This window comes from Muscardinus avellanarius (genome assembly GCF_963383645.1).
Source record: "Muscardinus avellanarius genome assembly, chromosome: 10".
Taxonomy (NCBI): Eukaryota; Metazoa; Chordata; class Mammalia; order Rodentia; family Gliridae; genus Muscardinus; species Muscardinus avellanarius.
Genome location: NC_137796.1, coordinates 30327516 through 30339686, shown reverse-complemented (window position 1 = coordinate 30339686; position 12171 = coordinate 30327516). Strand labels below are relative to the sequence as shown.

The window sequence follows — 12171 nt, the reverse complement described above, 5'->3', positions numbered from 1 at the left end:
ACTCTTCTTAATTCAATACATTTGTTTCAGAGAGGAAGTTCAAGTGTCAACATGAAAGAATCTCAGGAACATTTGCAGAAAGATTCACGCAGAATGATAGCATTTGTGTAAACTTGAAACCTACGCGGAATGATGTTTTCTATTGTTTAGACAGCCAAAAATGAATATGTGCCATTAGAGGTCAAAACAGTGGCTACCGGGGGGCAGGGGGGGGCGATGCTGACCAGGAAGAGGCACAAGGGGAATTCTGTGCGGCCTGTCATTTCTTTTAATGGCCCGGGTGTGGTTACATACATGTAGCTACTATGTAAAAAGCACATGTTTAATTAGTTTACTTTTTTGTGAATGTCATCTATAAACACACATAATACATAAAACTTTAGGGTTACACACATAATTTGGGAGCTATGTATACATTTAATAGTGCATGTTAAGTTTATTATTTGCATCTCTATATATTGAATGTCTATAATAAATACGTTTATTTTTATCTTAATTTTTTGTGTAGTACTAGAGATTAAAACCAGGGTCACTCTATCATTGAGCTTTTCCTATTTTTTCTTTTGAGACAGTCTCCTTTAAGTTACTGAGGCCAGTCTCAAATTTGCAATCCTCATATCTCAGCCTCTCAAGTGAGTATAATTAATATGCATGCGTGTGTGTGTGTGTGTGTGTGTGTGTGTGTGTGTGTGTGTGTGTATACAATGTGTTTAATATGTGTTATTGGATAAAATTAAGTTAAAAGTAATAAATTATAGGATAAACTTTGTATCAACATCATAGATTAAAACCAAGATTCCATGCTGTAAGTACATAGTCACTGAAAGTCAAAGCAAGGAAAAGAAAAGTTGGGAAATTCCTCTTTGACACTGTTTTGGCTTGAAGACTCCACCCAAAGCCAGGCTCTCCTCTGCTCAGATGGGGATCAGTAAGCGAGAGAGGCTTTATAGGCAGATCAGCACCAGACTGAGCCTCACGCCCTCCATAATTAAAAAGGAGTAGGAAGACTGGAACTTTCTGCCTCAATGAGTCAGATTAATTTAAGGCAGGACCTGCACAGCATTAAGCCATGGTCCCCAGAAAGAGCCCAAGGTACCCCCTCAGTTTTGACTGTGTTCACTGCCCAGTTTGTCAGAGAAGAGTGGGAATGAGGAGAAAAGAGAAGAGGGCAATTATTCACAAAACTGGGGAAATCTTGAAGAAAATCCTCTTTCCTCTTGGGGCTCCTTTCTGCAGGCTCATCCCCGGGTCCTTGGCCCAGCTCGCTGCCAGCCTGGAAGGGCTCTTGGCAAACAATCCCCTTCCTCTAACTTGTTCTCGCCCCGAGGCTCAGCATGGACAGCTTCTAGAAGCGGGCACTCGCCTTGTGCCGCTCTGCCTCAGCCTCCGGGCTCCGTCCAGTGCCGTGGAGAGCTGGGGTGCCTCTCTGGAGTGCGTGTTCACAGGCCTTGGCCTCATCATTGGGCTAGGAGGGTTCTACCCAGTGTCTCCTTAGTGAGAGCATGGCCACCTTTGAGGCCAACACATCTGCCCCTCGGTCCTTTCCTAAGATCCAAGTCCCTTCACCACCCACCTCGCCTCACTGTCCCCATGAAAATGGGTGTCCTAGTGTGATGGCAGGACTGAGTCAGAACTGCATGGTGATGCATGTCAGTAATCCTAGCATCGGGGAGACTAAGACAGGAGGATCATAGGTTCTAGGCCAGACTCAGCAACTTAGGGAGACCTTTAGCAACTCAGTGAAATCCTGATTCAAAATAGGAAATAAAAAGGACTGAGGTACATAGCTCAGAGGTAATATGCCACTGGGTTCAATCTCCAGTACCCTGTACTTCAACTCAACCTAGCAGTGTAACCGGCGAGTGGTCTCCACACAGGGAAGTATGTGCCTGGGCAGGTGAGTGTGTGTATCTAGGCAGGGCTGGCCTAATGACAGCTCTCCCTGTATCTGTAATCACCAAGAATCCTGCTCATTCTGGAGCCCTCTCCACTTGCCACCATAGAGACTTTACCTGTGCCTCCAAGTCTTCCCAGCATCCTTCTCAAAATTCACCTGTCCACAGATCATTCCTTTAGGTTGTGGCCATATTACCTGGTCTGATAAATGCTCTAAAGAGAGAACACAGAGGTGGGAAGAGCCTTGGACCAAGTGCCAGGTGACCAGGATCTAAGTTCTCAGGATCATGACTAGCCCGTGTGGCTTCCAGATACTGATATGGCCATAGAGAGGATGTCAGCAGATTCCAAAGCCCTGGACTGATGCAGAAGATGGAGGAACAGGAGAGGCAAAACAGAATGGCTTTGTGGACAGGTCCCAGAGGTGGTGATAAGGGTAGCCTCAAGTGCTTGGAGGGAAGAGGTGAGCATTGGAGAGGGAAGGACTCTAGCTCCTGGAGGAGAGAGGGCCAGAGAAGGCCACTGTGGTTCACAGAGAGACACTGCTGGAGTTCAGAAACACATAAGTTCCTGCTGGAAGTTCCCAGCCAAATGCTGAGCTGCCCTGCTGAGAATGGAGAGCTCAGGCAGACAGGGGTTAGGGGAGGAGAACAGGGAGCCCTGAGACAACCAGATGGGTGTTGGAGGAAAGTGTGGGCCCTGGAGCAACCTGGATCTGGGTTCAGTCCTTACCCCAGTTCCACTCTAGCCCACAGCCCTAGCATAAGACACAATGTCTAGAACAAGACCTTTGACACCTTCAGTATCCATTCATTCATCAGTCCAGTGGAGTAATAACAGTGAGCATCATATGAAATGGTGCATAACCTAGTGCTAAGGACCAGCAGGCCTTGTAAATAAAGGGCTCTGTGACACCCGGGTAGCTGATAACCACTGTGTATTTAGCTCCTGCTAAATGTGTCTATGCACTTCTCAGTCACTGGTGTGTTGAAGCCTCATGACTACTCTGTGAGATAAATTCTATTGCATGCCCCATTTTATAAGGCAGACACTGAGGCACCATCACCCCAAGGTGGCACAGCCGACAAGTGAGAGCTAGAATTTTACACCCACACAGTTAGCATGAAAGCTGAGAGCCACTTGTCTGCCTGTCACGTTAAAGAGGCCAGAAGGTTGGGGGCCTCCTAAGAAACTGGGAGGGGTAGGCAGTGGTGTTTTCCATAACGAATGTCAGTGGACCCCGACTCTGAGCCTCCTTCACCCCATGACTTTCTAGCTTTCAGATAGGGTGCTGTGGTAGAGGAGGGATGGCAGGCTTCTTGAGATCATGCCTCTCTCACAGGGCATGGTGATGCATGTCTGTAATCCTGGTATTTGGGAGGCTAAGACAGGAGAATCACAGGTTCTAGGCCAGACTCAGCAACTTAAGGCAACCCTCAGCAACTTAGTGAAATCCTATGTCAAAATAAGAAATAAGAAGGGCTGAGGTATAGCTCAGAGGCACAATCCCACTGGGTTCAATCCCCGGTTCCCAAAACAAACCAACAAACAAAAAAGATTATGCCAGGTGTCTGCATGGCCTGTACCACTGTCACTGAGCAGCTTGTTTGTTCTAGCCCAGGGTACCAGAGCAGAGTAGGAACAGCTCAGACAGAGCATAGCATCTCTGGAGCTTGGCTTCACTGTGATAACTCATGACCATCACCTGCAAGGGGTACAACTCAATCCTCACCCCTGTCCCATGCACCTGCTCTGGGGACTTATGGATGTCACTGGTGCCACCAGGATGGTCCCCTAGACAGTGGGTAGGAAGCATTTTATCTCCCTTTCTTTCTTTCTTTCTTTCTTTCTTTCTTTCTTTCTTTCTTTCTTTCTTTCTCTTTCTTTCTTTCTTTCTTTCTTTCTTTCTTTCTTTCTTTCTTTCTTTCTTCTCAAGGAGTGAAGCACATCCTTGGAAAAGGTCAGCTCAGCCAGGAAATGGGCATGTTTTTCACTTAGTATGATTAACTCTAAAAGAGGATCTACCAGGGCCAGGGACAAAAGACAGTCAGGTTGGGCAAAGCAAGTGCAAAATCACTAAGGGCACTCTCTACCTGAAACAGTGGTTATAAAGTGTCTCTGGTCATGGAATGATTGATTGACTGATTTTTGCTGCACTGGGGATTGAACCCAGGGCCCCTTGCATGCTAAGCAAGTGACCACTCAGCTATATCCTCATACCCTGGATTTTTTTCGTAACAAGAATAAACATGCCACAGACATGCAGATAATGCTTCCCCCTTAATCCCCATTGCTGGCCAACTGGATCCAAATTCCTGGAATGGTCTCTAGGAAGAAGCAGGTTCCTTCGAGGACATGGCCACTGCTGGCATCACATAACCTTGATAAATGTGGCACTTTGATTATCTTTTTTTGTTGTGGTGGTGGTATTGGGGGTGGAACTTAGAGGCATTCTACCTCCAAGCTACACCCCCAGCCCAATTTTTTATTCTTTATTTTGAAACAGGGTCTGAGTTGCAAAGGCCCTCACTAAGTAGCTGAGGCTGGCTGTGTGGGGAGAACTGGGGGTGGCCACACGGAGGCTGTCACAGTAATCCTGACAGGAGATGACGTGGCTTGGAAGAGGGCAGTCAACACAGAGGTGCAGAGATGTGATATGATTTAGAGCCCACAGAGTTTGCTGCAGGGTTGGATGTGAGTGTAGGACAGGAGTTGAAGGTGACTCCAATGGCTTTGGCCCAAAGAGCCAGAAGGGAGCAGATGTCATCCCATGGTGGGGGCAAGATGGCGGAGGAACAGCTTCCTGGAAGTCAGATGGGGACCTCCAGGACTCTGTTTCAGATGCACTTCAGTGTTGATGTGGAGATAACCAGTCTGTAGTTTGATGAAGGTACATGGAATCCAGGGCCCTGGGGAGGGTGTCCTGGCAGAGGATGTTCATGTGAAGGTCGACAGTGGAATACCACCAGTGCTTGGGGCCAACTGGGTTAGGAACTTCCTAGAGAAGCCTTGAAAGACTGAGCCCCATCTGGATAGGTTGGAAGCTTCCAGGACCCCTACTGGGCTTCAGTGGCAGCGTCCTGAGGGAGATGATTCCAGCTCATGGTGTATTGTATTGAGGAGTCTTTTGTGGTATTTGTAAGTTCAACACAATTTAGATCAAGGACCAACGACCTCCGGGAAGGTCATCTTCAAGGAAACAGAAGGAAAGGAGGGAGGCCAACAGGTCGATTTCTACTTTCTTTCCTGGTTTAGTGTCCTGGAGACCAGCCCCTTGCATTCTGGCTGCAGCTAGCCCAGCCTTTGTGCAGCAGGGTTTGGTATGTATCTGCAGGGAGATGGCCAGCCACCCCCACGCACCCCATGGCCTGTGTCAGCAGGTGCCATGGTAAGTGGAAGTGACGCCTCCCCCCAGGCAACGCTGGCCTGATAATGCTCCAGCCTCCTGCCCACCACTTGCCCTCAGGCCGCCTGGAGGGCCAGGATGCAGGGCACCAAGAGAAGCCACATGGCCCCACGGCTCCTGGAGCGGTGAGCAGGAGTCTGGGCCGGAGATGGAGGAGACTCCCGGCCCTTCTGCCCCACCCCAGCTTGGTGTCCTCACTGCTGTCCCCAGTTGTTTCTGAAACCGCAAGGTGGCACTCTCAGGGCTTACTGATTGGTCCTCTGATGGCGTGCATGTCTTGGGGGGAATGCCTCCCTCTGCCCCTGAGGTGAGCACTCACTGAATCCCGCCAGCCATTTACTTTGCCAGCCAGTGAGACCCAACCCAGCCACTTCCTGCTGCCAGCACCTGGGGCTTTGCTTGAAGCTGAGCTATACTTTGGTGGCAGGAGCACATTTGCCCCCGGTCAGGCGGGCTGGAAATGCTGGGAATCAGCACTCCAGGAGCCGCCCTCCCATCAGCACCCCAGCTTCCATGAGAGAGAACAGGAAGCCCTGCCTGGTTTCTTGGTGGCCCCACGGAATGCACAGACGTTGGTCATAGCAGCAGTACTCCTTGGTCCACTCTCTACTGGCTTCCTCCCCTTCCTGTCTCACTCCTTCAGTTCTCTCCCAGCACTTCTAGCAAGTACCTCCTAAATAAACTACTGACATTCAAACCTTTACTTCAGGCTCTGGAGGAGTCCAATATAAAACCATCCCAACCAAAGACACCAAATCCACCAAAGAATGAGGTCTCTTCTATGTAACAGGATACATCAGCCATTCTCCTTGTCCCTGGGAGGGAGGTACATAAGTTATAACTCTGGTAGGCAAACATTCAAAGCAGTGTAAAGGAGGATTCAACTTTGTTGTAAGAGATAGTTGTCAGGGAGGGTTTCACAGGAAGTTTTGGAGGATGAATATGAGTTTTCTAAGCAGATTTAAAAAAAAAAAAAAGATGAAGCCGGGCATGGTGGTGCACGCTTGTAATCCCCGCACTTGGGAGGTGGAGATAGGAGGATCACACAGGTTCGAAGCCAACAACGCTGGCTTAAGAGACCCTGTTTCCAAATAAAAAATAAAAAATATAAAAAATATAAGTCTGGGAGTGTAGCCCGGAAGTAGAAGGGCTTCCAAGAATCTCAGTACCACAAAAATAAATACATAAATAAATAAATAAATAAGGCATATTAAAAAATTTAGCAGTGTATAAAAGCATGAGCATAGAGTTCAGGAAACTACTAGTAGTTAAGTATCTCCCATGTTGCTTAGAGAACAAAGCATTATTTTGGAGGTGGGAAAGGGCTTAGGGAAATGAGGAGAGAACTAGATTAGTAAGTGATATAGTTAAACAGACACGCAGAATCTTGTCTGTACTGCTAAAGGTGTTTAAATATTGTCTTGGAAAATTGGAGGATTTTTTAAAATTGTGGGTTATTTTTTTCTGGTTGCATAAGTATCAAATGTTCATTGTAGAAAAGTTGGCAGATACAAGGGAACAGAAAGAAGAAAATGAAGTTACCTCAGACCCAAGGTTACTCAGATCACATGGCTGTGTCGATGTGTCTCTGAGGAGCATCAGACAGAGAGATGAGGTGGTCGGGCTTGAGTTTTAGAAAGGGCTCTGGCTGCTGGCAATGACTATGAGGCTAGAAATGTACTGGACGTGGGTGATCAGCTGGAAATGGTGATGGGGACCTTTTGCAGGACTGTTGTAGTCTGCAGGGTGGGATTCTCAGGACTTGAAACCAGGTGGGCTGGGCATGGGGTAGAGAGGTGGAGAGGAGCATTACTGCAAGAGAGATCCTGAGAGATCCCTACCTTGATGGAAGAGGCAGGGTCTGGGAGCCAGAAGACCCGGGTTCTCATTTCAACTTTGTCACTTCTCATCACGGGACCGTAGACAGGTCCCTTGAAACCTCGGAGACACAGCATCCTAATCTGAAAAATAGATGATTCCCTGCCTTCTTCCTCACAGGCTTGTCATACAGGTCCATAGTCCAAAGGAGATAGACAGCTTGTGTGTGTGTGTGTGTGTGTGTGTGTGTGTGTGTGTGTGTGTGTGTTACTGGGTGTGGAATCCAGAGGCTTTCTACCTCTGGGTTATACTCCTAGACCTATTTTATATTTTATTTGGAAACAGGGTCTCACTAAGTTGCTGAGGCTGGCTTCAAACCTGTGCAATCCTCCTGTCTCAGCCTTCCAAGCGCTGGGATTACAAGCGTGCGCCACCACTTCTGGCTGAGATAGTCAGCTTTGATAGGAGGGAACCTACAGTTCCCCATTCTCATCCTAAATCCTCTGCTCCATCCCTCCCTAACCTCCTTCTTCCTGCTGTCTGTCCCTGGAAGGCCAGGGTGAGTATAAGACCCTCCAGGTTTCCCTTCCTCTCCTCTCTGCAGCCTGCCCAGAGGACATTGGTTACATCGGTCTCACTGGCGCCAATGCTCTAAACACTGGCACACACTACTATTCATTCATTCATTCATTCATTCATTCATTCATTCATTCATCTCACATGCAAATTGATGCCCCGTATGTCCCAGATGTTAGAAACACAATGGTGTATAAAACAGTCTCTGCTCTCATGGAGCTCATGCAACACATACAGGGAGTTGTAAAAGAAATAAACAAATTTGGATAGTGACATAATGAAGGGAATACAATTGGGTAGTGTGATGGAGTGAAGGAGGGTGTAATTTTAAATTTGAGAGGTTGGGAGAGAACCACTGGAGTGAGACCGGAAGAATTCAGGCAGAGGAAATAGCAAATGCAAGGGCCCTTGGAGTATTGAAATGAGGAAACAGCAGTGTGGCTGGGCTTGCCCAAACCCCTACCCACCCCACCTAAGTGTTGCCAGCTTTCTGAGCCCGCCTTAGAGCCCCATCACACCCCTCACTTGAGATTCAGCTCCACTGAACCACACACTCCTGTGCTTACAACCAGTTTTCACTACACTGGCAGGAGCTATCTCCCTGGCTCCACCAGCCAGCTCTATGGAGCCCAGGAACAGGTGATCACGAATCCGGTGTCTGCTTGATGAATAACCAACCAAGTTTGAATGATCAGCCAATAATCAACCTGTTGTCATTCCCTAGTGAATGGGCCAGGGATGACAGCAGCCCCAAGTGGCTGACTCTTTCTGGGGTCACCTTCTCCAATTCTCTGACCCTTTGTTCCGACTGAAGACCCCCTTCCCCCTTGCCATTCTTCCTTTTCTCTCAAAGCACAAATCCCCTTCTCACTTGCCTTTTGATGCCCTTAGTGTTTTCTAATTCCCCTCCCCTTCCTGAGTGTAAACCCCACGCCGTCAGGAATCTTTGAGTGTTGTCCACTAATGGGACTCAAGAGCCTAGCCTGAATGCAAAGACAAAGGAGCGAAGGGGTGAACGAATGAGTAAATACATGGGTATCAGTTTTCATCCCCAAAGAACAGCGGTCACCACCTCAAATGCCCTGCTAGCCCGCTCAGGACAAACAGAGACTAGGAATAAAATACTGGGCTGTGACCTTTCCGTATGCCCAGCTAGCCAAACAAAAACCTCCAGTGGCTTGCCAGCCACCGGTTTGCAATCTGGACATCAAGCAGACCGTTCTCAGTTTGTTGATGGAGAAACCGAGCAGGTAGTTCAAGTGGCCTCCCGGGGGTGAGGGAGCCAGTGCTGCTGCGCAGGGCGCTGCTCCCCCAGGCATTTCCCAGTCCCTCTCTAATGAGACCAGGACCCCACCCAGTTCTGGGAGTCCGTGTCATGCTTGCTTTTTTGGCCAGAGGTCAGAGCCTGGAGCCTTTGGGGATGGTGTGCACTCTACCCCAGCGCAGGATAGACAGAAAGCTTGCCTAGCCGGGTCCTCCAAGTTCGGGAGAGCCGGGCTCGCGCCGCCCCCGAGCCCGCATCGTGCCCCCGCCCGCCCCTGTCCATCCCTGGCCGCACTGTCAGTCTCCATTAGTGCTAACAGGCTCCAGACAGTGCGGGCTGGGCGCTGGACTAATGCAATCGGCGCGTTACCTGGGGCGCAGGCTACATTACCGGCGCGGCCACCGCCCGGAGCGGCCAGAACCAGCCAGCCCGCGTCCCGCCGGTCGTTCCGGCCCCCCGGTGCTGCCCTGACCGCTCTCGGGTGCCAAGCGGCGGAGGCCAGCCCGCGCCCCAGCGCCCGGAAAGCAACCGGTACCAGGAGTCCCCTCGCCGCCCGACACGTGAGTGCGCCCTGCGCGCGCGGACCGGCTAGGATTCCGGTCCGCGCTGGGCTGAGCCCAGCTTGCCTGCAAGTTTAAGTGTGGAGGTGCGAATGTCTGGGAGGGCTCTTGGGGGTGTTGGAGGTGGCACAGACCCGAGCTGGGGAGAGGGGTGGCAAGCTGCATTCTGTCCAGTCAAGGTCCTGGGAAACTTGAGCCTCTGGGTGCCCAAACCCAGATGTCTGGGAGCGAGAGAGAGAGCAAAGGAACCGACGAGAGAGTTGTGGGGTCTTCATTCCGACCCACCGGCAGGTCAGAGGCGGTCTCCACCGTTGAGTTCGGTCCCAGTAGGGCGCTTCACAAGTTACAGCCTCTATTCCAAATATTTCCAACAGACGCGCTCCCTTTTCTGAGAACCCTGGATGCGCTCAGCGGCGCGCGGAGGATCCTGATCTCCCAGTGCTCCTAGTTGGTCTCGTTTAGCGCAGGCAGGAAGGACCCCCGGGTCACCATCTCTTTTCCTTTTATACAAGCACAGTTTCGGCGTTGCCCCAGCCCGGCTGAAGTCCCTCTCGCCAGCCGCACCCATGCTGCTGGCGCGGATGAACCCGCAGGTGCAGCCGGAGAACAGCAGGGAGGACCCGGAGCCTGAGCCTTCCCTGCAGGCATGTAAAACCGCCGAGCTGCTGGTGGTGAAGGAACGCAACGGGGTCCAGTGCCTCTTGGCGCCCCGTGACCGCGACGCCGAGCCCCGGGAGACCTGGGGCAAGAAGATCGACTTTCTGCTGTCCGTAGTCGGCTTTGCGGTGGACCTGGCAAACGTGTGGCGCTTCCCTTACCTCTGCTACAAGAACGGTGGTGGTGAGCGCCAGTGGGGCTGAGGCTTTGAACTTGGGAGGCTGCCTGTCCCATAGCTGTAGCTGGGGAGGAATCAGGGATCCTCACGGGGAGGAGTAGGAGGAGATCCAGGGGCAACTCTGGAGACACTGGAAAAGACCAGGCAGGACTCATGGGAAAAGGATTGGGCTGGGAGTGATGTAGTTCACTTGTAATCCCAGGACTTGGGAGGCTGAGACAGGAGATCTCAGATCCACCGCCAGCCTCAGCAACTTAGGCCCTTTGCAACTCAGTGACACCCTGTTTTAAAATAAAGTATAAAAACAGGGTTGGGGTGTAGCTCCTAGTAGAATGCCCCTGAGTTCAATCCCCAGTACCACAAAGGGAAAAAGCAAAAGAAAAAGGATTGGGATCCTTAGCAGAAGAGGAAAATCAAGGCAGAACCTTGAGCAATGGGAGGCACAAGGGTGGAAGGACATTCTGGGGTAACTGATTGGGTGAGGAATTTTGATTCTTTGATGGTCCCCGGAAAGGGAGGTAGAGATTCAGAAACTTTTTCAGTAGCACCAGAAGCGTTTGCAAAGTGACAACCAGATGTAGGGTGAATCTAAATTCAGCCCTCTAGGGGCAAGGACATGCATGGGTCAGGAGATGATAGGGAATTTGAGTTCCCTGGAGGCACCTGGAGAAGCATCTGGGGATAGAGATTCTGGAGCACACACCTTAAGAGAGGCTGGTATCCAAGAGAACAGTGACCTCAAATTGTAATTGTTTTAACTGGGTGTGGTGGCACATTTTGTGATCCTAATGCTAGGGAGGCTGAGACAGGAGAGGATCACAGTTTTGAGGCTGGCCTTGAGAATTTAGCGAGACTCTGTTTTAAATGTTTAAAAAGGGCTAAGATGTGTAGCTCAGAGGTAGAACACTCCTGGGTTTGATCCCTACTACACCAAAACAAACAAACAAACAAACAAAAAAACTCAAGTTGTTTTGCTCACACATAGCCTAGGTGGCCAGCACACAGCCGGCCTCATCCTTGAGGCGGGAGACCTGGGTGATGGGGAAAGCATGTAGCCTCATCGGTCCTAGCCACGTGCAGGGTGGAACGGGTGAGGAGCCTGCAGAAGGCAGAGTGGAGCAGCCAGGCTCTACCCTCCTGCTGGGTGGTCAGATTACTCAGCTGCCCTGGAATGAGTGTCTGAGATCACCCACCAGCCGACTGGGGAAGGTAAGGTAGAGCTCTGGGAAGCAGCCGAGGTCAGGGTGTTGTGTCCCAAGGCCCTAGCTCCTTCCCAATGGGCTTTGTATCTGGGGTACCCAAACTATACCAGTCCTGCCATGGTTGCTGGGCTAAATTATAAGACCGAGCCCTGCAAAGTGAAGTTGTAAAGAAAGAAATTGGCCTACTTCTGGAATCCTCTCTATTCCCTGGCCACCCTGCTTGGGAGTGATTGTGGCTTAGGACTTGAGGGAGGTCAGTGGGAAGGAGGGTAAGAGTTTAGAGTTGGGTAAAGGAAAAGCTCATGACCTTGTCCTACAGGGAATAGGACTCATAGCTCTTTGTTGTAGACTCTACACACTTGCTTTGGGATGGGCAATGCTCAGTGTTTGTAAAGAGGCGTTGGTCACTATAGAGAGGTAGTGACTCTGAGCAGAGGATATTCTTCTTCTAAAAAAGATAAGGCTGGAGCCAACAGATGAGGGTTTGTGCCCACAATCTCCTCTGGTGCCTCCTGAGGCAAGCCTGTCACTGTCAGATGCTCTGAGACAGGCAGCTGGGTGACAGTTCTGAGCTTTAGGAGCCCTGAGGTGTGGGCCCTGATCCAGGGGGTCTT

The 12171-nt window shown here is 50.3% G+C and overlaps 1 protein-coding gene across 1 annotated transcript in view; it reads left to right on the top strand.

The window, feature by feature from the left end:
- Nucleotides 1-10086: 10086 nt before the first annotated feature.
- SLC6A2 (solute carrier family 6 member 2) overlaps nt 10087-12171 on the top strand; it is a gene marked incomplete at both ends in the record, with an annotated part of 41190 nt that continues 39105 nt past the window's right edge. The window contains one exon of the mRNA XM_080702501.1: nt 10087-10360. Within this exon, the coding sequence (XP_080558627.1) occupies nt 10087-10360 (274 nt within the window). The remainder of the gene's footprint in view (nt 10361-12171) is intronic.